Source organism: Stegostoma tigrinum, chromosome 11 (assembly GCF_030684315.1).
Source record: "Stegostoma tigrinum isolate sSteTig4 chromosome 11, sSteTig4.hap1, whole genome shotgun sequence".
Taxonomy (NCBI): Eukaryota; Metazoa; Chordata; class Chondrichthyes; order Orectolobiformes; family Stegostomatidae; genus Stegostoma; species Stegostoma tigrinum.
Window position 1 is genome coordinate 46,199,371 of NC_081364.1, and position 26,136 is coordinate 46,225,506.

Here is a 26,136-nt window from a genome sequence, read left to right on the forward strand (position 1 = left end):
AAACCAACCACCTAAAGGCATGATATTTTGCAACTAATTTGAGGGAAATTTTGGGAGGTTCTACTTTTTTTGTGTTAACCCATTTCTCCTTCATTCTCCTACAGTTTCATCTGTGATTGTAGTTCCAAAGTCTACCTGTGGTTATTTCATCCAAGTATCATTTCTTTGTGCATAGCAACAGCGATCAGGGACTTAGTAGCAGAATCTTCTGTCAACACCTCTCCTCGCAACCTGGCTCCAACTCTAACGCCCACTGTCATTTCTCTCTATGGCTCTCAGTCTCTGAGAGTACACAAAGTTGTTGTTCTTGTGAGCTGAAAGCCTCTTCCTACAGGTTCAGAATGCCTCTTATAATGGCCTAATTTTTCAGTGGGTTGAGTTTGGTGATATTGCATGAGCCACAGAAGGCCCAGAATATGCTTTGTTATTTATGTATTTCACCAGTGTGGCATTGTTCACAGATGAATAGATTGATCCTTGATCTGAGGCAGGAAATGTTTTAAACTATACAAATTGCCTTCAATTCCAGCCTGTTGATGTGCCATTTGATGAGTGAAAGGACCATAAATTTGGCAGACATCTGCCTCCCAGATGTGCTCTCCAGCCAGACAGAAAAGCATTCGTTAAAATGATCAAAGAACGAGAAAGCCATTGCAGCCTGACACCTGCTTAGACAATGCTACACATTTGTACTATACTATCCAGCTTTTCAAAAACTAGTAACTACCAATCTGGGATTGAAGGTTCGATTTGTTGTTAGGATTTCAGGGAGGAAGCAGCCAGAATACTCCTCTCCGTGATTGTATCATAAAAGCAAACACCTGACTTTGGGTAATTAGTCATGAAAGAGATGGAAAATATGCAAATCCCACCAAGGCTATAGAAAAATAGGCATCTTTTTAGTTGATTGTTCTCCACCAGTTCTCTTAAATATTTTGCAGACGATGTAACAAATCACCACATAATATTTTCGTAATCGCCTTCAAAAATGGCTGAATATTATAGAACTAGCTCTCCCTCTTATAAGGAAAGTTCCTCGAGTAGATCTGCGGGCTGACAAACAAAAGGCAACAAAAGCTATTATTTCTGCCCTGGGCATGTCCCTACCACAAGCACTAAAATAAAACATGCGTAATCCTCATGGTGAATGGGAGATCATCTCACGATTCATCTGTAAAGCCACTGTCGGAAGGGACATCCAAGCAAATTGGGAGCCACAAGCTCACTTTGTTGGCTCCCAAAAAGTATGGCAAATTATCTTGAATATTTGTCCCTTGCCATTGGACAATGAAATAACTGACTGGCAAAAGCCTCACAGAAATAAAATACATAACAAACATACCAAGTGACCTTTCCCCTCTTGACAGCAAGACATCTTCATAAGGTGGACCAATGATGTCACCTATCTAACACTTGTTTAGCTCGAAGGATGTCAGACTTCAGCCTAACATTTCGGTTCTCTCAAGAAGATTGAAGAAAATGGAAGAAACTTGATTCTTTGATGCATGGAGATCAGCTTCATGAATCATATTGTCCAATTTGGGACAAATAAACATTTCTGGGGAGACTGCAACCGCAAACCAGTGGGATCACTATCCCCTTGCTTCACCATTTCCAATTATCCAATCTGATCCCACTAAACAGTTCTCACTTGTTGCAAGTCATGTCTTTTCTGCCTGTTTAAATTGTCTATGATCAAAAAATGGACGTACACGGAATAGTATAGGTTAGATGGGCTTGAGATCAGTATGACAGGTCGGCACAACATCGAGGGCCGAAGGGCCCGTACTATGCTGTAATGTTCTATGTTCTAAAACTGTTGCTTCTTAACAAAGATGACAAACTGTTTTAAAATCACATTACCTTCTGACTGACTGTTGTGGATAATCTGCGACTCATTAACCCTAAATCTTACAATCATATGATGATAAGAAGCTTGTTTGGATTGCTTATAACTAGAACTGGCTTGAAGCTGTGCTTTCATGGGGATTATCAAATATCAAGTTATAGTCCTTGCTGCCATGGGCATTCATCCAAACTGCTTCAAAACTTCTAAAGTTCCTATTTTAATGAGATACTTGAGCAGAGGAGTATTAGTCAATGATGAAATGCCTCAAACTTAGGACGTAGTGCTGCCATCCTATTGCAATACCAAATTCACATCATCTGTTACAATGCACAGCCAATGTTCAACAATGTTTAAATCATTTCCCATCCCAAGGGGAACGGCAAACTTTCTTCTGGAATGCCAGACTCAGAATGTCTGGGTTTACCATACGTCTAAACATAAAATGGCTTGGGATTTTCTCGTACATTGAAGGCATTACATAAATGCAAGTTTCTATGGTTGTTGAACTGACATTGCTGATCTATGGCAATACCAGCTGTATGATTTCTCTCGTTGTCAGTAACAGAATTTAAGCCCAGAAAATGCCAACTAAAAAATGTCAAATAAAGAGACAACACTGAACAGTGCATCACTTGCGAATAAATTTCGTGGGAAAAAACTCTCTAGGGGTTTGGGTAAGATTAGAGATTTGGGTTAACTCGCACTTACTGGCCTGTCAGTAATCTTGAACGAGTACAATATAAAATTCTAATAAAGGTTTGTTTGATCAAACAACAGGAATAAGATTATAAGTCAACCTGACAATTTCAGGCAGAAATATGTTCATTCAAGTTTAATGGCTGAATTGCTTGAGTGAACAGGAAAAGGAGCAATCACATGAGCAAAGCAAAAAGGCTTGTCTGACCCTACCCAATTTATCCCCTCTGCTCTTAACTTTTCAGATTTTCACCAGTGTATGGTTGCTTAATCAGTCATAATTAATTACAGCAAGGCTACTCATTCACTGAGGTGTCAATGCAAACTCTTTTTGAGTCTTCACTCAACCTCGCATAAATACTTTCAACTGGGGTTGCAGGATCATAGCACTAGAAACACTGACTTAATCTGTCCCTATCAAAGAGGGACTGTGGACAGAGTTGGGCTCAACACTATCACAACAGAGTTCAGTCAGCTCAGCAATTGATAAAGCACTCATCATTACACCAATGCTAATCACTGGAAAGTTGCTTCTTTCTAATTTTAAAGTTCAATTTCTGATTGAGAAGATTTGCAGACAACAACAAATGAATGGACACCATTCAAGACAATTTCTTGGCCGTTCTATATTGTCCCTTTTTGTTGTAACAAGACCGATCACAATTATGTAGCAGGAAATTTTCACTGGAGCAGTTGGATAGGTCAGGTAAAAAGAATTAAATGCAGTGCTACAATTAAAAACTGCCTCCTTTGGCAAGATAAAGCTGCGAACAGTTTGAGAGATATCATAATGAATTCTGCAAGACTGAAAACCAGTTATATATTTGAATGGAGGAACAAAAGTTGACCAGAAAACAGAAAAGAAAATATATTGAAGCATTTGTTATATTTTGGAAATATTTTTGTGCCACTTGATCAGGATTTATAGATAACAAATAATTAGGGGAAAAGATCTAATATAAGATTTGTTTTCCAGATAGCAGCTAATATGGCAGGGAGTCATTTCATGTAATTAAATGATCTCTTCCTTTCCACTTGTCCACTAGCCAAACCCTACATAAGATACTTAAGGCAATTACATGACTTTCAGTCATCAGACTTGAATTCAGCCCAGTAAATGAGGTTGGTCTATAAGCAGAAAATGAAAATAGGCGCAAGTTAAAGCCACAAAGTCACCCACACTGCTGTAGTGTTAGACACTGGGTCAGACTTGACAGAGTTACCAGAAACATTCTGCTGAGGAATACTGCTGACGAGAAGTTGGAAACTAAAATCCAAAGAAGAACAATGAAGTTAAGTGAAATTTTAAACCTGACAGCAGGTTAAAAATAAAAGAATTTTTTTTGGTTGCCCATATTATTCCTACAGTGCTGAAAACAGGTATAAAGATGGCGAAGTACTGTTTTCACTGGCAGGTGAGTCAGCAACCATAATTCATGGATTTAAAATAAAAAGCCAGCTGTGTAAAGATGAAGAAAACTCTTTTGACTTCAAGTTACAATAATCTAAAAGCCATTGCCTGAAAGGATAATTTCAAGAAGCGAACTGAATTTGCACATATAAACGAAGCATTTGCAGGAATATGGGGTAAATTCAGAGAAGCATATAAACTATCTGATTTTTCAAATGACACAATGGGCGTAATAGACTCCTCCTGTACTGTACACTGTAGGACTTAATTGGATAAGATCCGTGCAGAAAACTGTTTATTGCACTCAGTATACTTCGCTCATTTTCCCTGTTGACTTGTGATTATTTTGCCAATACTCTTCTTTGACTACATGGACAAGTCAGAACACAATACCATGCATGGCTAATGCCAATGAGAAAGTGGCTGCATCTCCTGTTATGATATGCAATTGTGGCTGCTAGAATTGACGTAAGGAACCAAATTTTAAAGTTGCGACAGGAGGGTTCAACACCCGAAATGGTGCACCAAGCGCTGATAGTGCACTAGAAACCTTGATGGAAGGTGTGCAGAGAATAAATATCCGATATCTGAAGTAAGATAGTACAGGAAGTGCTCACAAGGTAGTGGAAGCACTCAAAATGAGGTCAATGCCGAGGCCAGAAAAGTCACTCTGCAAGAATAAAAGTGAAATGACTTGATTCAAGTTGAAATGAGCAAGTTCATCTTCAAATTGCATGTCCCCATTACAGCAACATTAGCATCATCTGCTGCTCAATTCACTATGTCCATGTCAAACTCCTACCAACATTCTCTATCAACATTCATTCAGAATCATAGAATCCCTACAATGTGTAAACAGACCAGTCGGCCCAACAAGTCCACACTGCCTCTCTGAAGAGCATCCCACCCAGATCCATTCCTCTGCCCTTTTCCTGTAACCCTGCATTTCCCATGGTTAATCCACCTAACTTACACATTCCTGGACACAACAGGCAATTTAGCATGGTCAATCCACCTAACCTGCAGATCTTTGGGCTGTGGGAGGAAACTGGAGCACCCAGGAGGAAACCCACGCAGACATGGGCAGAATGTGCAAACTCCGCAGACAGTCGCACAAGGGTGGAATCGAATCTGGGTCGCCGGAGCTTTGAGGCAGCAGTGCTAACCACTAAGCCATCCTGCTGCCATCCTTTCAATTCGTAAGTTGTGCCTAATTCTCTTTCACTTTGCACTACAGCAAGTCACATAGCCCCAACTCTAAGCTCACACATGGGCAGCTATTTAACAATGACAGGCATATTAAACTGACCATTGCAAGCCACTTCTGAAAGCAGGGAAGTATCCCAGAAGAAAGCAAACAGCAACAAGTGGCAGCTGCAACTTGATGGGAATGTCTACATAGACATCTCTACGGATGAGGCATGAGGTCACAGCCAGTGCAAGCACAGTATCTATCAATATTGAGGGCATTTGCACATCAAATCTTTCTCCTGTCTTCCTACTTCACAGTCATCCCAAACACTTCAAATTCTGACAGAAGAAATGATGCAAGCATGCAATTCTTGCTTTCTCAACTTTCACACTACATCCTAACACTAGCTTTTTTTCTTTTTATCAGATACCAAAAAAATGGAACTTTTCCAATCAGAAGGGTGAGATTGTAAGAACAGACGGTCTTTCAGTCGAATGCTCTCAGGCACTAGCTCGGATACAGATGCTCTGTACTGTTTTGAGGTTAGCTTCAAAGATGGATCTGTGCATACTGGGCACAACCACACAGAAGTCAGGATATGGGGAAAGAATAGATCCCTCATGTGCAGTCTCTTGTGCATACAGTAAATGGAGGGCTAGTGACAACCCTCACCTTTCCATCAAAGGTTTAAACTGCCACCTTACACGCTGAGACTGCTACTACTGTGGCACTGAGGACCATTGCTCCAAGAGATTTCCAGTGAATTGTGCAACCTGTCATCCAAAGTTGACACACCATTCTGTAAGAACAACTACAATTCTATAGAATGTGAAACAGCTGCTCTCTCTTGAGATGAATCCAGTCACTGTAACAGGACCCCAGCTGTTGACAATCAGCCTTAACGGCCGCTGCTAAGTCACAACATCAACGTTTCCTCGATTAGCAGATGTTAACCTTCTATCACCTGTGATGCAACCACTGGGGAGACATTGTGTAGGAGCCCCAACAACTTGGATTGATATTGTATCTTTGGAATAAAATGTTCCAAGGCACTTTGATGATCAAAAGCTTGGATAAAGAGGGTAAAGAGGTAGAGAAGTTGGAAGGTTGGATGCTTGGAGGCCAGCACAGAAACAGCGCATGTCATCTCACAGAAGGACTTAGAACATAGGACAGTACAGGCCCTTGGGCCCACGACATTGTGCCGACCTGTTATCGTACTAAGATCAATCTACCCTGCATACCCTCCATTTTACTATCCTCCATGTGGCTTTCCAAGAGTCGCTTAAAAGTCTCTAAAGTATCTGACTCCGCAACCACTGCATTCCACATGCCCACCACACTGTGTAAAGAACCTACCTCTGACAACTCCCCTGTAACTTCCTCCAATCACCTTAAAATTATGCCCCCTCATAGTCGTCATTTCCGCCCTGGGAAAAAGTCTCTGACTATACACTCTATCTATGACCCTCATCATCTTGTACACCTCTCTCAAGTCACCTCTCATCCTTGTTCACTCCAATGAAAAAAGCCCTGGCTCCCTTTACCTTTCCTCACAAAACCAGCCCTCCAGTCCAGACAGCATCCTGGTAAATCTCCTCTGCACCTTTCTTCCACATCTTTCTTATAATGAAGCGACCAGAACTGAACACAATATTCCAAGCGTGGTTTAACCAGAGTTTTATAGAGCTGCAGCATAATCTCATGGCTCTTAAACACAATTTCCCTGCCACTTGAAAACAGATGATTGAAATTGAGGTATTGTTTCATCAGGAGGCAATAGCATTAATGTGTTGAGATAAATCCGACAATCTGCAAATCAATAAGACAAATCCCTTGAAAATTGAGTGTCTCTTGCATGATGTTCCTAAATTATGACTATAACTGTGAAGCTTGTCAACTATCTTAATGAAACGGCTAAATGTTTCAGCTGTATATGAAAATTATGCCAATTCCATTCGCACAGAACAATATTATCTGCTGTCTCGCGCCCTCAGATATATACTTACCGAGCAAAGTCCATAAGAAATGAAATAATATAAACAAAAGTCTGCTTTATATTAAATCCACTGATCTGCATTTGACTTTATTGTGCTCTGCCTAGAGTTTTCACTAATCTGCCTAGGTTTCATCAAAGCAATCTGCTGAACTCAGCCAAATCAACTTTAAAGATCAGAGGATTTTAAATACAAGTTATACTGAATGCAAATTAAGTTTCCGTGATCAGGAGGGATCAGCTTTGTTGCTGTTCTGTACACTGCGTCTAATACCTGAATGTCTGCTTTGTACACCACTGACTAGAACTAGGCACAATCTACAGAGTTCCACTCACTTTTAATTATTCCATGGACTTTGCTGCTTTGCACTGGTGTGACCTGTTGACTGTGAGATCCAATAAAATTTGTGCATTTGTAAACTTTATCCTTAGCTGCTTCAATATCATTTAATTCCTAAGTGCAATATTTCAAGTTCTTAACTTTAAATTTCACCTAGGTATTATTTTTATTTGTATAAATTGTTCAGCTGGCTTTGTAATTCTAAGAGCCGCTTTCTCCAATTGGTTTGGTATCTCATGCATACATGTGGCCACTATGCCAATAATTTAAGAATCCAGGTCACAAATCAAAAACTAAAAAGTGCAGTGGTCTCAACAGCAATCGGGGAACTGTACTCTGAATCTGGAATTCACATCACCTCATCAACCTCCACTCTAAAATCTTCACTATTTTTGACAATTCAATTAATTCCTTGCTCATTTTCACTATTCCAAAATCACTCAAATTAATCCTTCACTAGAAACTGATGAAGAACATAACTTATAGGCATATCTTTCAACTAACATCACTGCATTTGGGGAAAAAAAAGTATTCAAATTACTATGACATTCTCACAGTTAGAAATGGTTGTGGCTAAGCAATTGGCAGGAATGTAACTAAGGTTCCAACTAGAGGCTGGTTCTCTGCTTCATTTGCTGCTGGCAGGGGAGCAGGCAAAGAGGTGAAAGAGAGGATTGGCTGGGCAGGAAGTGGATTCATGAGTGAGTACAGGAGTGAGACGGCAAGTGAGGACAGCAATTGCAAGAGTGGTGGAGTGAAGGGGTGGGGGGTGGCGAGCGGGCATGAGAGTGGCGTTGATAAAATGTAACATTTTTCAGCATACACAAACACAAAAAAAAGAAATGATGTCATAAAATTCCAATGTTTTATTCAAAGGACCAAGGAATCGATATAACGTTAATAATGAATCACAGCAAATTCTAGATTAAGTGTAAATAAATACTCACTTGACAGACCTGCCAATTTAAATGTAACAGAAACAGATATAATCAAAGAATTATAGCCAACCTAAAACAATAAAACTGCAAAATAAAAGCAAACTAGTGCAGATTCTAGAAAAGTGAAATAAAAGAGCATTGCAAATGCTCAAATATGACACTGCAGTCGCTCACAGTTCTGAAGACAGCCACATTCAGCTCAAAAAGTTAGCTATCTCCACAGATCTTTCCCTCACTTGCTGTGTTTTGCCAGCCATTTGTTTTTATATGTAGTAAAACTTGAGTTTTATTTTTGCTCTTCTCTGGCCTTGTAATGCAAAAAAAAAACTTACAGAATTCTGAACATTTCTGTTCTAGTTTTTTTTTAACTGCATTCATGTAGTGGCATATTGGCATTTATTTTACTTTAGCATGATCCCAGGATCATTGAGTGCACCCATAAAACTAGAAACACTAAAGAAATCAATGAAGGAAATTATATACACAATACAAAAATGGACGAAACCGAAATACAAATTAAGAGGCACCAGAGTTCGTAAGAATTTGTGAAGTTGTCTGCAAATCACCCTGCTTCTTTCAACATAAACCAAGAGGCCTGCATTTACTATTCTCTTATTGGTTGAACAATTGACTTTTAAGTCAATTATTTCACAGTTCTAACAGCTGTAAAGTAACTCTTTTGAAAGCTGATTCTTGAATCTATAATTTCAGAAGGGAAATAAAAACTTCCTTGTTTGAATTCAATCTTTTCCAAAAATAACAAAATAAACGCAAACTTCTTTTAGTGCTTCATGATGTAATTGATTAGCTGGTATATGCTCTGCAATTATCACTGTTTCAACAAAGTAAAATTATTTTTTGTTCCATTCAACAATTTGACGGACAAAACTCAAACCTGTGCCATGAAGTACGCGATGAAATATTAATACAGCAACACACTGCTACAAACTAACATCACTTTCTTTGCTAATGAGCTGCAGTACTAAACATCATCTGTGGTTCATGTGGGAGACAGAATGGGTGCTGATGGTAGGGAGTTTGTAACCTGGGGTTTATCCAACTGGAGGCGGCTGTGGCTTACTCATAATTGGATTTTAGACAAGATATTTGAGAGTGCTAAGGCAGCATCAGGGATAGAATTCATCTCTCTGTGGATGACTGCATTTCTAGAGCTGCAGGTTGAGGAGGGGACAATTCCAGAAGGAATAATGTAGAGATGGAAGGAAAAGCCACTGTTGACCACACCCTGACACAGCTGGAAAGTGGAACAGACTCTGTGCAGCACAGTGGAATGTGGCCATTTATATTCACGACACTTGAAATTTAGGTCAGCACAGTGGCGTAGGCACAACTCTTAACTAGAAAGAGCCAACAAATGGTCTTTTTTGAATATCTCTGCTGGAGACCAAAATATGCTTTGCAAGTATTATTTCTGATTTGTATTTTGTGCTGGAACCTAATTACAGCTAAGGAAGAGCAAATGTAAGATGTAAACAGAAAATACCAGAAATAGTCAGCTGGGGCGGGGGGTGCGGAACATCAGTGAAGAGAAAAATGTTTTATTAAACGTCACTAACCTTTCATCAAACTGCCAACCACGCGCAGCTGTTGAAAGGTCATAGACGTAAAATGTTAGCTGTTTCTCTCTCCTCAAAAACTGCATAATAAACTTAGAGGTTTGAAGATTAAACGCTCAAAATTAAGAATTTCCGATATTATCAAATCAAAATATCCTTGTAAAATTAATCGACAAGATCACAATCAAATAATTGACAAAGAAAATGTAATTTCCATGAACAAACTCTATTCCATATTTTCCATGACAATTATCTGCTGAAAAATATGAATGAGACGGAACATTTATATTATAGGCGTCAGGATTTACTGATTTAAGTGCGACGGTTGTTAAAACAGATAAAAGGAACGATCTATGAAGTGAATAAATTACTTGCCAAAGACAATTTCCATTTTGCATTGTAGTTCTCAATAAACTCACATCCGCTGATCCAAATTGCTTCTAATCTGATGGTATACTGAAGCCAACTTAGCCAAATGTAATCTTAGACATTGCTGACTCCAAAATGAATGACATTTTAGAAGCTCCATTGACAGCTTTGTTTTCGATCCTTCCATGCAATTCCACACAGAAGAGTAATGGCTTTAATGAAAAGATAAAGTAATGACTGTAAAATATGTCATATTAATTCGTGACCTTGTGTACAGACATATTGGAAGGATGCTAGTAAGCTAATTGCTTGCTTCTGTAACATAAGGAACCTGTAAAGGGATAGAGATACTTCAAGTGAGTGGGCAAAAAACTTGACAGATAAAGTTTAATGTGGTAAAGTGTGAGGTCATGCACTTAAGTCAGAATAACCAAAAGGCAGACTATTAATTAAATGAAGAGAGGCTCCACAAGGTTTAGTGCGGAGAAATGAGTGTTCTTGAGCATGAAACAAAGGTTAGCATGCAAGTGCAGCAAGTAATTAAGATGATAAATTGAATTTTGAATTTTGTGGTTAGGGAGTTTGAGTTTACAATAGGTAAATCTTGTTATGCATGTATGGGGTATTGGTGAGGCCCCACCTGAAGTACTGCATAGAGTTTTGATCCCCATACTTAAAAAGGATATACTGGCATTGAAGCAGTTCAAAAGAGATTTATTAGACTGATTCCTGAAACGAAGGGGTTGACTTGCCAAGAATGGCTGACTAGTGGTTAGATTCTTATTCATTAGTATGCAGAAGAATGAGCGGTGATCTTAAAAAATATTTGGTATCTTGAAAGGGCTTGACACGGTAAATGTTAAGATGATGTTTCCAATTGTGGAGGAATTTTAAGCCACAGGACATTGTTACAGAATAAAGGGACTGAGATGCAAAGGATTTTTTTTCTCCCAGAGGGTAGCGAATGTGTGGAATTCTCGACCCAAGAGAGTTATGGGGGCTAGATCACTCAAAATATTTAAAGATGTAGATAGGTTTTTGAAATATCAGGGAGTTGAGGGCTACGAGGAGCTGGCATGAAAGGAAAGTGAGGCCTAGATCAGATCAGCCATGAACTGCACAGCAGATTTGAGGGATCAAATGGCCCACTCCTGCTCTTATTTATTGTAAACGATTGTCAAAATGCTCATTAACAAAACCGTTTCCTTTTCTTTAAAGTGAAAAATAACTATTCACACAAAAACATGCACAATACTCCCTTGAAAGACACTTTTAAGACTTAAACAATTTTTCTTATTTTTCCTCCCATTAAATCTCCCTCTCCCTATAATTTTAAGGGAGGCCTATCGTGGGACTCTAAAGCCTTGCCTGTTTCTTTTCAGAAGCTCGAGTGAACCACGATCTCCATTTCACCCCTCTGCCTTTGATCAATTTTAATCTTCCAACTGTTCCCTTGCAACAGCTTTCTCTGTTCTCAAGCTGTCTTTGCTGTATGTTGGTGCAATATCCTCAGACTGTGAGACAGTACACAGTCAGCTGTTTTCTCTTCACCAGACAAATGCCTTCTCTTCTTGTTTTTGGTCAATATTCCAAGAAATACGACATGAAGGCATATCATTCATGTCTGATTCAGGGCTACAGTGCGGATACAGCCTCAGAGGAGCAAGTGTTCTAAGGCCTCAATGCAGTCCAACCAAAATGAGCAAAGGCTGTCTGATGAAAGTCAGAAATGTTTAATTCAGACACTCATGAAGAATAGCATGGAGCTCTGCTGTTGACAACAAAGGATCCTAAGCTCAAATTTTTCAGCAATATGGAATCCAAAGTTGCCTGATAGACAATGCACGAACATTCTGTTCATTTGCTGAAGGAATGGTGCAATTAATTCAACCTCTATTTAAAAGAAAACAATTTATGAAAGAAATGTCTCACCTTATGACTGTGCTTCTTACTCACTGAGTACAATGTTAATGTGGTAAAGTGTGAGGTCATGCACTTAAGTCAGAACAACCAAAAGGCAGACTATTAATTAAATGAAGAGAGGCTCCACAAGGTTTAGTGCGGAGAAATGAGTGTTCTTGAGCATGAAGTACTACCTTATGACTTTTCTGTGTGGAATTACATGGAAGGATCGAAAGCAAAGCTCTCAATGGAGCCTCTAAAATGTCATTCATTTTGGAGTCAGGAATGTCCAAGATTACATTTGGCCAAGTTGGCTTGGTAGTAGGAACTATAGATGCTGGAGAACCTGAGATAACAAGGTGTAGAGCTCGATGAATACAGTAGGCCCAGCAGCATCAGAGGAGCAGGAAAGCTGATGTTTTGGGCCTAGACCCTCCTTCTGAAATTCTGAAGGAGGGTCTAGGCCCAAAACGTCAGCTTTGCTGCTCCTCTGATGCTGCTTGGTCTGCTGTGTTCATCCAGCTCTACACCTTGTTATCACAATATTAGCCTCATCAGCTTTGTGCATTTTTACCTTATTATACAATCATTAATCTTGCGCCATTTTGCGACATAAAAATCTTCTAGCTGTCCTTAGGACTACTCAAACATTTAGATACTGATGAGGACAGTACATCAAAAACAGTTTTCAATTTTCAGTGCTCAGTTTCACTGATGAGGAGAGCATACTTATAACTCCTAAACTAAAAATCATTGCAAGCCTGTTGCTAAATGCTAGGTCACTTGTGGCTTCTTTAATTTTAAAAGGAAATAGCATTTCATTAGTCAATAATTTGTCCCACTGCGCAATTCAGCAAGCACATACACAAAAGCAATATTTCTTCAGGAAACAATTTTGAAGGTTGGTTAATGAATATACATGATGGAAAAGACCCCAATTAAATTGCCATTGGAGTTCTGCCATCTTCCGTAAACAAAATTATCTAGACAGGGTCATATCTCACACGAAGACAGCAGACTGAAAATTAATTATCTACGTGACACATGTCAAAACAAATTCTAAAGAGAATAGCATCTATTTGTAGGTGTGCGTTTTTATCTAATTGTTAGTATGCAAACTTTGCATTCACCAGGTTTTACATTTATTCATTTATTCAGAACCCCTCGAGAAATCAAAAAAAAAAGCTTGTTACCCTTTTCCAACTTCCAGATGGAGGGAGGCTAAATAACACTTTAGTGAGGCAGAAAATTAGTACTTGATAGGATTTTACCTTTTTTCAATGCTGTGGAAAATAAAAAAAGCTGATATCACCTTCTGCTAGATATTAGATAATAAAAATGAAACTCATGTCCACCTTAAAAATAATTGTGTCACAACACAAGACGTCTTCTAAATAATTCCTAAAACTATAGGAATCAGAGGAAATTTGCTAAATGTATACATGCCACTACACGAAGAGTGACAAATAAAAGTGACAATCACCAGGTAATTTAAAACTCAAAAAAATTGTTCTTCGTGATCAAGTCCAGATTCAAGGAGCATTTTTCTTCATAGCTCACCATTTTCCCCCAGTAATTGTTTTTGCATGTAATACTATGAGATGCTATTGAGATCTAACAGCCTGTTACATTTCACAAACTGTACTTTGCATTTCTCCAGAGATAACCACTACCAGATTTAAAAACCTTTTAATTTTGCAATGTCACCATAATATTTGTTCATTTATTATTAGAGGTAGGAAGAATCCCGACGATAGTGTAGAGTTCATTTGATGCAGTTGTCTTCAAGTTGTTTCTTATTAAACATTATCTCAGGCTGAATCTCAACTAAAACTGCTGGTTAATGAGTTTCCCGTCCAAGTAAATGCACAGCGAAATCTGTGGCTAAGCTCAAATTTGACTGGTTTCAGGCAAAGCAGAGCAACCAACCTTTGTTAGCCAATGTTGCTTACTAATAAAGAACATAGACTTTTAAAAGTTGTGAAATCAACTGTGCTTCTGAATCAACCACTTATGTTCAGCCAATTAACCAACAAACAAGCTCAGCCAAGGCAGAAAGGGAAGTCAGCAACTTCTTCCCAGAAAGCACCAAGACTTCCAAGATCATATAGTACCTTACTATAACCATAAAGACATTTTTACAATTGGTGAACCTGGATTTTTCCACAAGCTTTTGCAAGGACAATGAAAAATTCACAAGATTTTCCAAGGGCAATGGAAAATCCTCAAGAAGAAAACAGCCAAGAAATATCTTGTATTTATAGAGTGCCTTTAATTATAAAGGAACATCCCAAAGTGCTTTGTATAACTGTAATACATGAAACAGAGAAAGTATTGGGATGTTGGTTTAAAGCAGAATGCAAAAAGGGAGGAGGAAGTATGGAAAGGCAACAGGGGCTTTGGTTAGAATGTCCAGATCATTCGAGTCTGGCATCTGAAGGCACAGCCACCAATTATGGTGAAAAAGGGATTTGCAATTCACAGGAGATGTGACGAGTTGAGACTTTGGAAGGTGAAGGAGGATTTGAAGGCGGTCTAGACCCTTACTCAGAAAAAAAAGGTTCTTGTTTTTTTCCCTGAAGAGCCGAGACCCGAAACATCAGCTTTCCTGCTCCTCTGATGCTGCGAGGCCGGCTGTGCTCATCCAGCTGTACACCTTGTTATCTCAGATTCTCCAGCATCTGCAGTTCCCACTGTTTCAGAATTGAGTACTTCTATTCATGGTATGGTATCTCTCTCCACAACAGGTGACAAACGCCAATGCCCCAATTCTGAAGAAATGCAAACAAAGTACGAAAGTTCTCTGTTGTGAATGCCACTGTGATAGGAGGAAAAGTTAAACCTGATCTTCCCAACAGAACCAGTGCAGGTGTATAGTTAAAATGGTCTGGGTTTCTTATCTGCCAGAGAGCCACTGTATTCTACCATCTCTGATTTAAATACATACTTATGGACAGGTGGTTAACCCCAGTTCACTGTCAAATCCAGGCTAGTATCAACCTTAAATAAAAAACCAAAAGAACTACAGATGCTGGAAATCAGAAACAAAAACCGAGACTGTTGGAAAAACCCTGTGAAGCTGGAACTGAGTTCTCCGAACTGAAGGGTCACTGGACCCGAAATGTTAACTGTGATTTCTGTCCAGAGGCTGCCAGACCTGCTGAGCTTTTCTAGCAATTCTTGTTTTTATTCCCAGCATGAATCTTAAAGGGCTTTGACAAGGGTTTTAACTTTGCTTCAATAGGGGGTATTCTGCAACTGTGCCACCAGGTGATAACCAATTTGAAGAGGAATAAGAAGCTCAAGAAGCCCTCTAGACAAGATTCTTACTTGCTAGTATTAACTAAACAGATGCACAGAACCCACAAAGGTAAAACAAGTCTTTCTGCAATGCCACTGCACCCTACGTACACATGTACATGCATATATTTTATATATAAAGGCTTGTCTTAATTTGAGCATCTGCATTTCATTTACAGAACAAGATAATGTAGTAAGGTAATTTTAAAATGAAAGGAGCAGGGAAAGCTATCACACCATAACATTTTTACTTGCAGGGCACAGCCATCTTTCATTGATTCTATATCAGATAAAGTCAGATGGTTGAAGATTTTTCTATGACCTCAGATGATGAAGGTATTGATTTGTCCGTGGATCACATCAGTCTTCCATTGCTTTAATTTCTCACTATATTGCTTTATAATGTTCGAGGCTGCACATTGCTTCATTTGCTGCGCTTTCAAATGCAGTTCTGTACCTTAACACCTAAACTCCATACTGTGCTTACAGAAATCCTGTGACACATGCAAAAGCATTCAGGCAACCTTTCTTGAATAAGAGATAACAAAGTGTGGAGCTGGATGAATACAGCAGGCCAAGCAGCATCTCAGGAGCACAAAAGTTGACGATTCGGGCCTAGACCCCTCATCAGAGAGGGGGATGGGGAGAGGGAACTGGAATAAATAGGGAGAGAGGGGGAGGCGGACCGAAGATGGAGAGAAAAGATGATAGGTGGAGAGGAGAGTATAGGTGAGGAGGTAGGGAGGGGATAGGTCAGTCCAGGGAAGACTGACAGGTCAAGGAGGCAGGATGAGGTGGTAGATAGGAAATGGAGGTGCAGCTTGAGGTGGGAGGAAGGGATGGGTGAGAGGAAGAACAGGTTAGGGAGGCGGAGACAGGTTGGACTGGTTTTGAAATGCAGTGGGGGGAGGGGACGAACTGGGCTGGTTTTGGGATGCGGTGGGGGAAGGGAAGATTTTGAAGCTGGTGAAGTCCACATTGATACCATTGGGCTGCAGGGTTCCCAAGCGGAATATGAGTTGCTGCTCTTGCAACCTTTGGGTGGCATCATTGTGGCACTGCAAGAGGCCCATGATGGACATGTCATCTGAGGAATGGGAGGGGGAGTGGAAGTGGTTCACGACTGGGAGGTGCAGTTGTTTATTGCAAACCGAGCGGAGGTGTTCTGCAAAGCGGTCCCCAAGCCTCCGCTTGGTTTCCCCAATGTAGAGGAAGCCACACCGGGTATAATGGATACAATATACCACATTGGCAGATGTGCAGGTGAAAATATATAATGATATGGAAAATCATCTTGGGGCCTGGGATAGGGGTGAGGGAGGAGGTGTGGGCGCAAGTGTAGCACTTCCTGCGGTTGCAGGGGAAGGTGCCGGGTGTGGTGGGGTTGGAGGGGAGTGTGGTGCGGACAAGGGAGTAACGGAGAAAGTGGTCTCTCCGGAAGGCAGACAAGGATGGGGTTGGAAAAATGGCTTGGGTGGTGGGGTCAGATTGTAGATGGCGGAAGTGTTGGAGGATGATGCGTTGTATCCGGAGGTTGGTGGGGTGGTATGAGAGAACGAGGGGGATCCTCTGGGGGCGGTTGTGGCGGGGGCGGGGTGTGAACTGTGTGTTGTGGGAAATGTGGGAGACGCTGTCAAGGGCATTCTCGACCACTGTGGGAGAAACCGACGTCCATTTCAAGCTCACTGACTCCCACAGTTACCCAGAATACACCTCCTCCCACCCACCGTCCTGCATAAATTCCATCCTCTATTCCCAATTCCTCCACCTCTGCAGCATCTGCTCCCAGGATGAGGCATTCTACTCCCGCACATCCCAGATGTCCACGTTCTTCCAGGACCGCAGCTTTCCCCCCGTAGTGGTCGAAAATGCCCTTGGCCGCGTCTCCCGCATTTCCCGCAACACGTCCCTCACACCCTGCCCCCAGAGGATCCCCCTCGTTCTTACATACCACCCCACCAACCTCTGGATACAACGCATCATCCTCCAACACTTCCGCCATCTACAATCCGACCCCACCATCCAAGCCATTTTTCCAACCCCATCCTTGTCTGCCTTCCGGAGAGACCACTTTCTCCGTTACTCCCTTGTCCGCTCCACACACCCCTCCAACCCCACCACACCCGGCACCTTCCCCTGCAACCGCAGGAAGTGCTACACTTGCCCTCACACCACCTCCCTCACCCCTATCCCAGGCCCCAAGATGACCTTCCATATCAAGCAGATGTTCACCTGCACATCTGCCAATGTGGTATATTACATCCATTGTACCCGGCGTGGCTTCCTCTACATTGGGGAAACCAAGTGGAGGCTTGGGGACTGCTTTGCAGAACACCTCTGCTCGGTTCGCAACAAACAACTGCACCTCCCAGTTGTGAACCATTTTAACTCCCCCTCCCATTCCTTAGATGACATGTCCATCACGGGCCTCCTGCAGTGCCACAATGATGCCACCCGAAGGTTGCAAGAACAGTAACTCATATTCCGCTTGGGAACCCTGCAGCCCAATGGTATCAATGTGGACTTCACAAGCTTCAAAATCTCCCCTCCCCCCACTGCAATCCAAAATCAGCCCAGTTCTTCCCCTCCCCCGACTGCATCACAAAACCAGCCCAGCTCGACCCCTCCCCCGAATACATCCCAAAACCAGCCCAGCCTGTCTCCGCCTCCCTAACCTGTTCTTCCTCTCACTTATCCCTTCCTCCCACCTCAAGCCGCACCTCCATTTCCTACCTACCACCTCATCCCACCTCCTTGACCTGTCCATCTTCCCTGGACTGACCTATCCCCTCCCTACCTCCTCACCTATACTCTCCTCTCTACCTATCCTCTTTTCTCTCCATCTTTGGTCCGCCTCCCCCTCTCTCCCTATTTATTCCAGTTCCCTCTCCCCATCCCCATCTCTGATGAAGGGTCTAGGCCCGAAACGTCAGCTTTTGTGCTCCTGAGATGCTGCTTGGCCTGCTGTGTTCATCCAGCTCCACACTTTGTTATCTTGGATTCTACAGCATCTGCAGTTCCCATTATCACCGATACAACCTTTCTTGAATGTTATACGCAAAACTGTGCTTTGGCAATCTTTAACTTAGGCACACAAAGAATACATTTCACATGAATCCTTGGCACTAGATAAAACATAAATATGAATGAACCAATGGAACAGAACTATTGTTGGGACTGACTATCAGTTAGTACACAAGTGAAGTTATATTCCTTTAGAGAAAATGTGGAAAATACCTTGTTAACTCTCTCGTACTAGCCATGTCAAGTATAGTGACTACTAAACCATTTATCACTGTCAACAACTTTCTTAACCACAAAACACCTGTCTATAATTAACTTCAGAAATGCTTAAAGTATTTCAATCTACTTTAAAATTAAGTAAACAGAGTACAAAAGGCATGAGTAATTGTACTGCCTTAAATTCTCATGAACAAATCTCACATCTGAAACTTTATGCAAATTACTTGCATCTTATTAGTGTTGACTTCGAAGCCAGAATGAATGTTATTTCCTTTTACTCAAAGGACCAATAGAGGCCCCAGATAGTGATTACCAGCCACATGTTACTTGCTTACACACTTTTCCACAAACTTTATATGGTCAATTAATGATGCTCCTGGAGTGAATAGAAGTGAAGGTAAGTAGATGTTGAAACATGCATTAGAAAGATAAACTGTCTCATTTAAAACCTAACTCAACAGATTTTGTTTTAAAGTTAGGATATTCTAAGAGCAGCGTAGGATCCCACATTCACAAACCAAATCATGGACTACCAACTACAAATTACTCCGATATCAAATTTAGCCACAACCGTGGCACTTCTTCTGAAGAGCTATTACAATTGAACAGGAATGTAATCCTCGAGATGGGTGAATGGAATGTAAAATACTTGCTCCTTCACATGTTCCAAATTCTTGTGGTTGCCATTTTGCACTGGAGCTTTTAGGGCCATTAGCCTTGCTGAACTTAAGGGATCCCACAATGTGCAAGTGGGATGCCATGGTTGACTACATTATAAAGATTCAACAGTATTTCAATAGCTGTGACCCAAATTTGTGAATGCCATTTTATAAAATATATAATGTAAGAACATTTACACAAGGACAAGAAACCAAAGTACCACACACTGGTTATCGACCAAAAGGAACCACAAGGCATTGTTTCTCAATCCTATCACATTTGTCTCATCAGCAGAGATTGGATCAACCAGGCCTGTGTTCACTGGAGTTTAGAACAATGAGAGGGGATCTCACTAAGTATCACGCTCTGACAAGGGTGGGCAGACTGGGTGCAGAGATGTCATTTCCCCGTGGCCCAGGTGGGGAACAACAGGTCATAGTCCCAGGACATGCAGTAGGTCATTTCGGACTGAGGGGAGGTGATCCTGTGGAATTTGCCCCCACAAAAGACTGCACAGGTAGAGGCCCTGAACATGTTTAAGAAATAAACAGGTAGTTATCCACAAGCTGCTAGAAGCTAAATATATAAAAGGGTTGTGGGGAGAGAGTGTCAGTTGGGATAGAGGATCAGCCATGATGCTATTAAATGATGGAGTGGATTTGATGGGCTGAAGGCCAACTCCTGCTTTTTGTTTTAAAATGTCCTCGATGTTTATGTTTGCTATTTGATAAAATAATTAATGTTTCTCTCCAAAATCGCTGACAGTCTTGTTGAGTATTTCTGGAGCTTTATTTTTTATTCCTGAGCTGGGCAATCACTGAGTAAAATGAAAAAAGAAAGACCGGCTACTTCAAAACTCCCCAATCTGAAAAATGATGATTCTCTGTTTATCTTGGAAAACCCAACTGCATTGATAGAAATTCTTCATTTCTAATGCACTCTAAAGGGATCCACTGCGGCTAATATCATGAGACAGCAATCAGTTCAATCACTGGCAAAGCAAATCTTATCTTCGACATTATATCTGGCTTATTTTGTGGAATTGTTTTCAAAAACACGACTTGTAAAGATTCCAAATGTTATCAATTTATTCCTTTGTGGTCCTTTTTCCTTAAAGTCAGCAATAAAACAATTCTGTACAAATTAAATATCCAACTGGATTTCAAATGATTCCACGATTTGCTTTGCCAGTGATTGAACTGATTGCTGTCTCATGATATTAGCCGCAGTAGATCCCTTTAGAGTGCGTTAGGAATGAAGAATTTCTATCAATGCAGCTGGGTTTTCCAAGATAAACAAAGAATCATCATTTTTCAGATTGGGGAGTTTTGAAGTAGCCAGTCTTTCTTTTTTCATTTTACTTGGTGATTGTCCAGCTCAGGAATAAAAAATAAAGCTCTGGAAATACTCAACAAGACTGTCAGCGATTTTGGAGAGAAACATTAATTATTTTATCAAATAGCAAACATAAACATAGAGACCATTTTAAAAAAAAAGCAGGAGTTGGCCTTCAGCCCATCAAATCCACTCCATCATTTAATATCATCATGGCTGATCCTCTATCCCAGCTGACACTCTCTCCCCACAACCCTTTTATATATTTAGCTTCTAGCAGCTTGTGGATAACTATCTTTCAAATTCTACCAAGCCAGAAAATACAATCCTTATTGACCTGATTCACTCAGCCAGTGCTGCTAATTTTTATAACTAACAGCCTTGGGCCACCTTGAAAATGCAAGCACAATCCATCAACACAGACTGCATAGAGAGAGAGAATACTGGGCTAATTTTTATCATTGTAAAGTCACACACAGGCTGAAAGGATATGTTTATCCAATTTGAAGCTACAAGTTGTGATGATGAGGGGAAAAAGAGGCAAGAATAAGTCATGAGATTTTACAGTTAAAGGTTGAAAATGGTGAATTTATCACCTACAATCACTCCATGGACATTTAAGTGGCACAAATCAGTTGATTGACTTCAAAACAAAATCTATAAACTCAAGAAAAGATATGGTATTTCTGACCTCACGTTTTACTGTACTTCCGTAGCCCCTGTAGAATCCTAGAATACCCTGGGGACATGAGAGAAGACAAAATAATGAGATAAAATTAGTCAATACTTCAAAAGATTTAGTTCAATAAACTGTATTATATATTATGAACAGTAATGGAAATTGTGAGTAAGATTTCGAAAGAGACTACAGAATTAGGGACTGGCAACATTTTTCTTGTACAAGGGAACTTTACAGGATTACGAGATAACAAGGTGTAGAGCTGGATGAACACAGCAGGCCAAGCAGCATTACAGGAGCAGGAAGATTGACGTTTTGGGCCTGGACCCTTCTTCAGAAAATCTTTTTGATCCTTAAAGATCAGAGACCTCAAGCTTAATTCCCATACTGAATGAACGACATGGAGTACAAGTGTGACAATTTGCTTCAAATCTTCAGGAAGGAAAGAAATAAAATAACAAATAATTTCCACCTCCAGTTGTAATATCATATAATTTCTGCAAATAATAGAACAGAATCTCTACAGCTTGGAAACAGGCCCTTCAGGCCAACAAGTCCACACTGACCCTCAACGCATCTCACCCAGACCCATTCCTGCTATACCCACCTCATCTACACATCCCTGAACACTACGGGCAATTTAGCATGGCCAATCCACTTAGCCTTCACATCTTTGGGCTGCGGGAGGAAACCGGAGGACCCGGAGAAAACCCAAGCAGACGCGGGGAGAACGTGCAAACACCACACAGACAGTCGCCAGAGGGTGAACTCAGGTTCCTGGTGCTCTGAGGCAGCAGTGCTAACTACTGAGCCACTGTGCAGCCCTAATGATGAAATATTTCTGACTGTCCATCAGCAAGAACGAAAACACTGGCCTAGAGAGCTAAATTAGATCATCCGCTACAGACAGCAGTAACTAAAGAAGTGCTGCAATGTATGAAGAGTAGAAGAACCTTGCTTAGCAATAAGGAGCAAGCAGTGTTAATGGCAGCATATGAGTGGACACCCACAGGCCAAGATGATCCAGGCCAGTATCTCAATGCTCAGTAACAGTATTGGCTTAAAGCAAACATAAAGCAAAAGTAACTTGGCAATAAACGTGGGCATCAGGTAAGGTTGGATTCAATTTAGTCATGATGTTGAGTCAGATTTAAGTGTTCTTTTTTGGACACATGCTGTCTGGACTAGTTATGAAGGCCAGGATGCCATGCACTGCAGCGCAAATTACAAAAATCCAGGGAAGAAGGGAGAAAATTGCAGAGGAAAGTGGCATTTTGGTTTATATTAGTGATTAGAAAACATAACATGGTAAAATGTATTTATTATGTAATTATTGTTCATTAACTAAACCAGCAAGATCAGAGACACACAAATTAGCCCACTTCCTGAAATACAGTTGGAGGACAAAACGCTAAAAGACAAAAGCAGAGCAAGGATTTCCAAAGTTTTTCAAAAATTAATTCAATGAAGACCAAGACCTCAATTGTATGGATGGTATTGTGGAACGTTAATGGGAAAAGTTAATCTCCAAAAACAGCTGTGTTTGATCACATTAATATGTTGCTTGGGTGGCAAATGTTATCCAGTCATGCAGGAGAAAGATAACAGCAGAAGACAGTAGATGTGTTTTACATGTTAAGAAATGAATTCAGATGAAAAAAAATCTCATGTAGTCTATCAATCTAGAAAATTGATCGATTGTTCTCATAAAAACAAGGACCTTGGAAGACACCTTCGAATGTGCAGCCCTCTGCTCCAATCCCAACATCACCATAAAACCCACGGACAAGGGAGGCACAGTTGCCGTATGGTGCACTGACCTCTACATCACCGAGGCCAGACGCCAGCTCTGACACCACCTCCAGCCGCCCCCTTGATCATGATCCCAAACCCGACCACCAAACCATCATCTCCCAAACTATCCACAACCTCATCACTTCAGATGGCCTCCCACCCACAGCCTCCAACCTCATCGTTCCCCAACCCCGCACCGCCCGCTTCTATCTGCTTCCCTAAATCCACAAACCCATCTGCCCTGGTCGACCCATTGTCTCTGCCTGCTCCTGCCCCACAAACATTATCTCCACTTACCTCAACACCAACTTCTCCCCCGGATCCAGGAACTCCCTACCTAGGTCCGTGACACCACCCACGCCCTCCACCTCCTCCAAAACTTCCTATTCCCTGGTGCCCAACACCGCATCTTTACCATGGACGTCCAGTCCCTGTACACCACAATTCCCCAAGCAGATGGCCTAAAGGCCCTCCGCTTCTTCCTGTCCCACAGGCCTGACCAGTCCCCCTCCACCGACACCCTTATCCACTTAGCTGAACTTGTCCTCACCCTCAACAAATCTTTCAATTTCTCCCACTTCCTACAGACAGAGGGAGTGGCCATGGGTACCTGCATGCACCCAAGCTATGTCTGCCACTTTGTAGGTTTTGTCGAACAATCCCTCTTCCGTAGCTACACTGGCCCTAAACCCTACCTCTTCCTCTGTTATATCGATGACTTTTCAGCACCACCTCGTGCTCCCTTGAGGAGCTCAAACAGTTCATCCACTTCATTAACACCTTCCACCCCAACTTTAAGTTCACTTGGACCATCTCTGATACCTCTCTCTCCTTCCTGGACCTCTCGGTCTCCATCTCTGGAATCGACCTGGAAACCATTATCAATTTCAAGTCTACCAACTCCCACAGCTACCGAGAATACACCTCCTCTCACTCAATGTCCTGCAAAAAGGCCATCTCCTATTCCCAATTCCTCCGCCTCCACCACATTTGGTCTCAAAATGAGGCATTCCATTCCCGGACATCTCAGATGTACTTGCTTCTCAAGGACCGCAACTTCCCCTCCACAGTGGTCAAAAATGCCCTCGACTGTGTCTCTCATTTCCCGCAACTCATCCCTCACACCCACTCCCCACAATAACAACCAAAACAGAAGCCCCCTCGTCCTCACGTACCACCGCACCAACCTCCGAATCTAACGCGTCGTCCTCCGACAAATCTGCCATCTGCAATCTGACCCCACCAAAGACATTTTTCCCCCTGTCCACCCTTAACTAATTTCCAGAGGGACCACTCTCTCCATGACTCCCTTGTCCACTCCACACTCCCCACCAGGCCCATCACCCCCGGCACTTTTCCCAGCAACTGCAGAAGAGCTACACCTGCCCCTACACCTCCCCCTCACCCCCATCCCAGGCCCTAAGAAGAACTTCCACATCAAACAGATGTTCACCTGCACATCTGCTAATGTGGTATACTGTATCCACTGTTCTCGTTGTGGCCTCCTCTACATTGGGGGAAACCGAGCGGAGGCTTGGGCACTGATTTGCAGAACACCGATGCTCAGTTCGCAACAAACAACTACACCTCCATGTAGCGAACCATTTCAACTCCCTCTCCTAGTCCTTAGTCAACATATCCATCCTGGGCCTCCTGCATTGCCACAATGATGCCACCCGAAAGCTGCAGGAACAGCATCTCATATTTTGCTTGGGAACCCTGCAGCCCAAGGGTATCAAAGTGGGCTTCATAAGTTTCAAAATTTCCTTCCCCCGACCACATCCCTAAACCAGCCTGTCCCCGCCTCCCTAACCATTCCTCCGACCTCAAGACCCACACCTATCTCCTACCCACTAACCTCATCCTGCCTGTCCTCCCTGGACCGACCTATCGCCTCCCTAGCTTCCCACCTACATTCACCTTTACTGGCTCCAACCCCACCTATTTGACTTGTCTGTCTCCTCTCCACCTATCTTCTCCTTTATCCAACTTCTATCGCCTCCCCCTCTCTCCCTATTTATTTCAGAATCCCCTTCTGAAGAAGGGTCTCAAACCAAAACATCAGCTTTCTTGCTCCTCTGATGCTGCTGGACCTGCTGTGTTCATCCAGCTCTACAGTGTGTTACCTTGGAAGACAGTTTGGTAGTTTGTGCTAGTTGTATTCACATTTCTTGGCTACAAAATGGACCACAGTCTTACCTCTTCTGTATAAAAAAAATTTATGAATTGGAGAGACAGGATCTGAGAAGTTTGATGATGGTTGAGTTGATTCTATCATCTGATAAATTTAAGAAATGGTCAACAGAGATGCTCTATTTCATTCACTGAAGTGATCAATCTGCAACACGAAAGCACAATCCTCAGGAGAGGATGTGTCCATTCAAGAGAAGTGTTGTAACACCAATATTCCAACTGTGATAACAAAGTGTGGAGCTGGATGAACACAGCAGGTCAAGCAGCATCTTAGGAGCACAACAGCTGACGTTTCGGGCCTAGACCCTTCATCAGAAAAGGGTTCTCCAGCATCTGCAGTTCCCATTATCTCTGATCACAATATTCTCACTGTTTCCAGCCAACCAGATGTCATTCAAACCTTGCTCAAAACTGGAGAAGGTTCAGTTTTCAGGTGGGAACTGACACAAAGGTACAGAAAAAAAAATTCCAAAATAAAAACAAAAAATGCTGAAAATTCTCAGCATTTGTGCAGCAAGAAAAAGAGAGCTATTAACAACAATATTGAATGGTCACTGATCTTAAATGTTCCATCGGCTTCTCTCTTCACAGCTGCCACCAGGCCTGATGCGTAATTCCAGTACTTTCAATTTGTGTTTCATGTTTCCAGCACCCTCAATATT

The 26,136-nt window shown here is 41.6% G+C and overlaps 1 protein-coding gene across 5 annotated transcripts in view; it reads right to left on the minus strand.

Moving 5' to 3' along the window:
• The window catches only part of slc25a26 (solute carrier family 25 member 26), a 212,392-nt gene that overhangs the window by 131,484 nt on the left and 54,772 nt on the right, over positions 1-26,136 (minus strand). For 4 of the 5 annotated variants that reach the window (XM_048547940.2, XM_048547937.2, XM_048547941.2 and 1 more), the window contains exon 5: positions 21,500-21,547. The exons of the other annotated variant lie outside the window; for it this stretch is intronic. In XM_048547940.2, the coding sequence (XP_048403897.1) occupies positions 21,500-21,547 (48 nt within the window). The remainder of the gene's footprint in view (positions 1-21,499; positions 21,548-26,136) is intronic. 5 annotated transcript variants of the gene reach the window in all.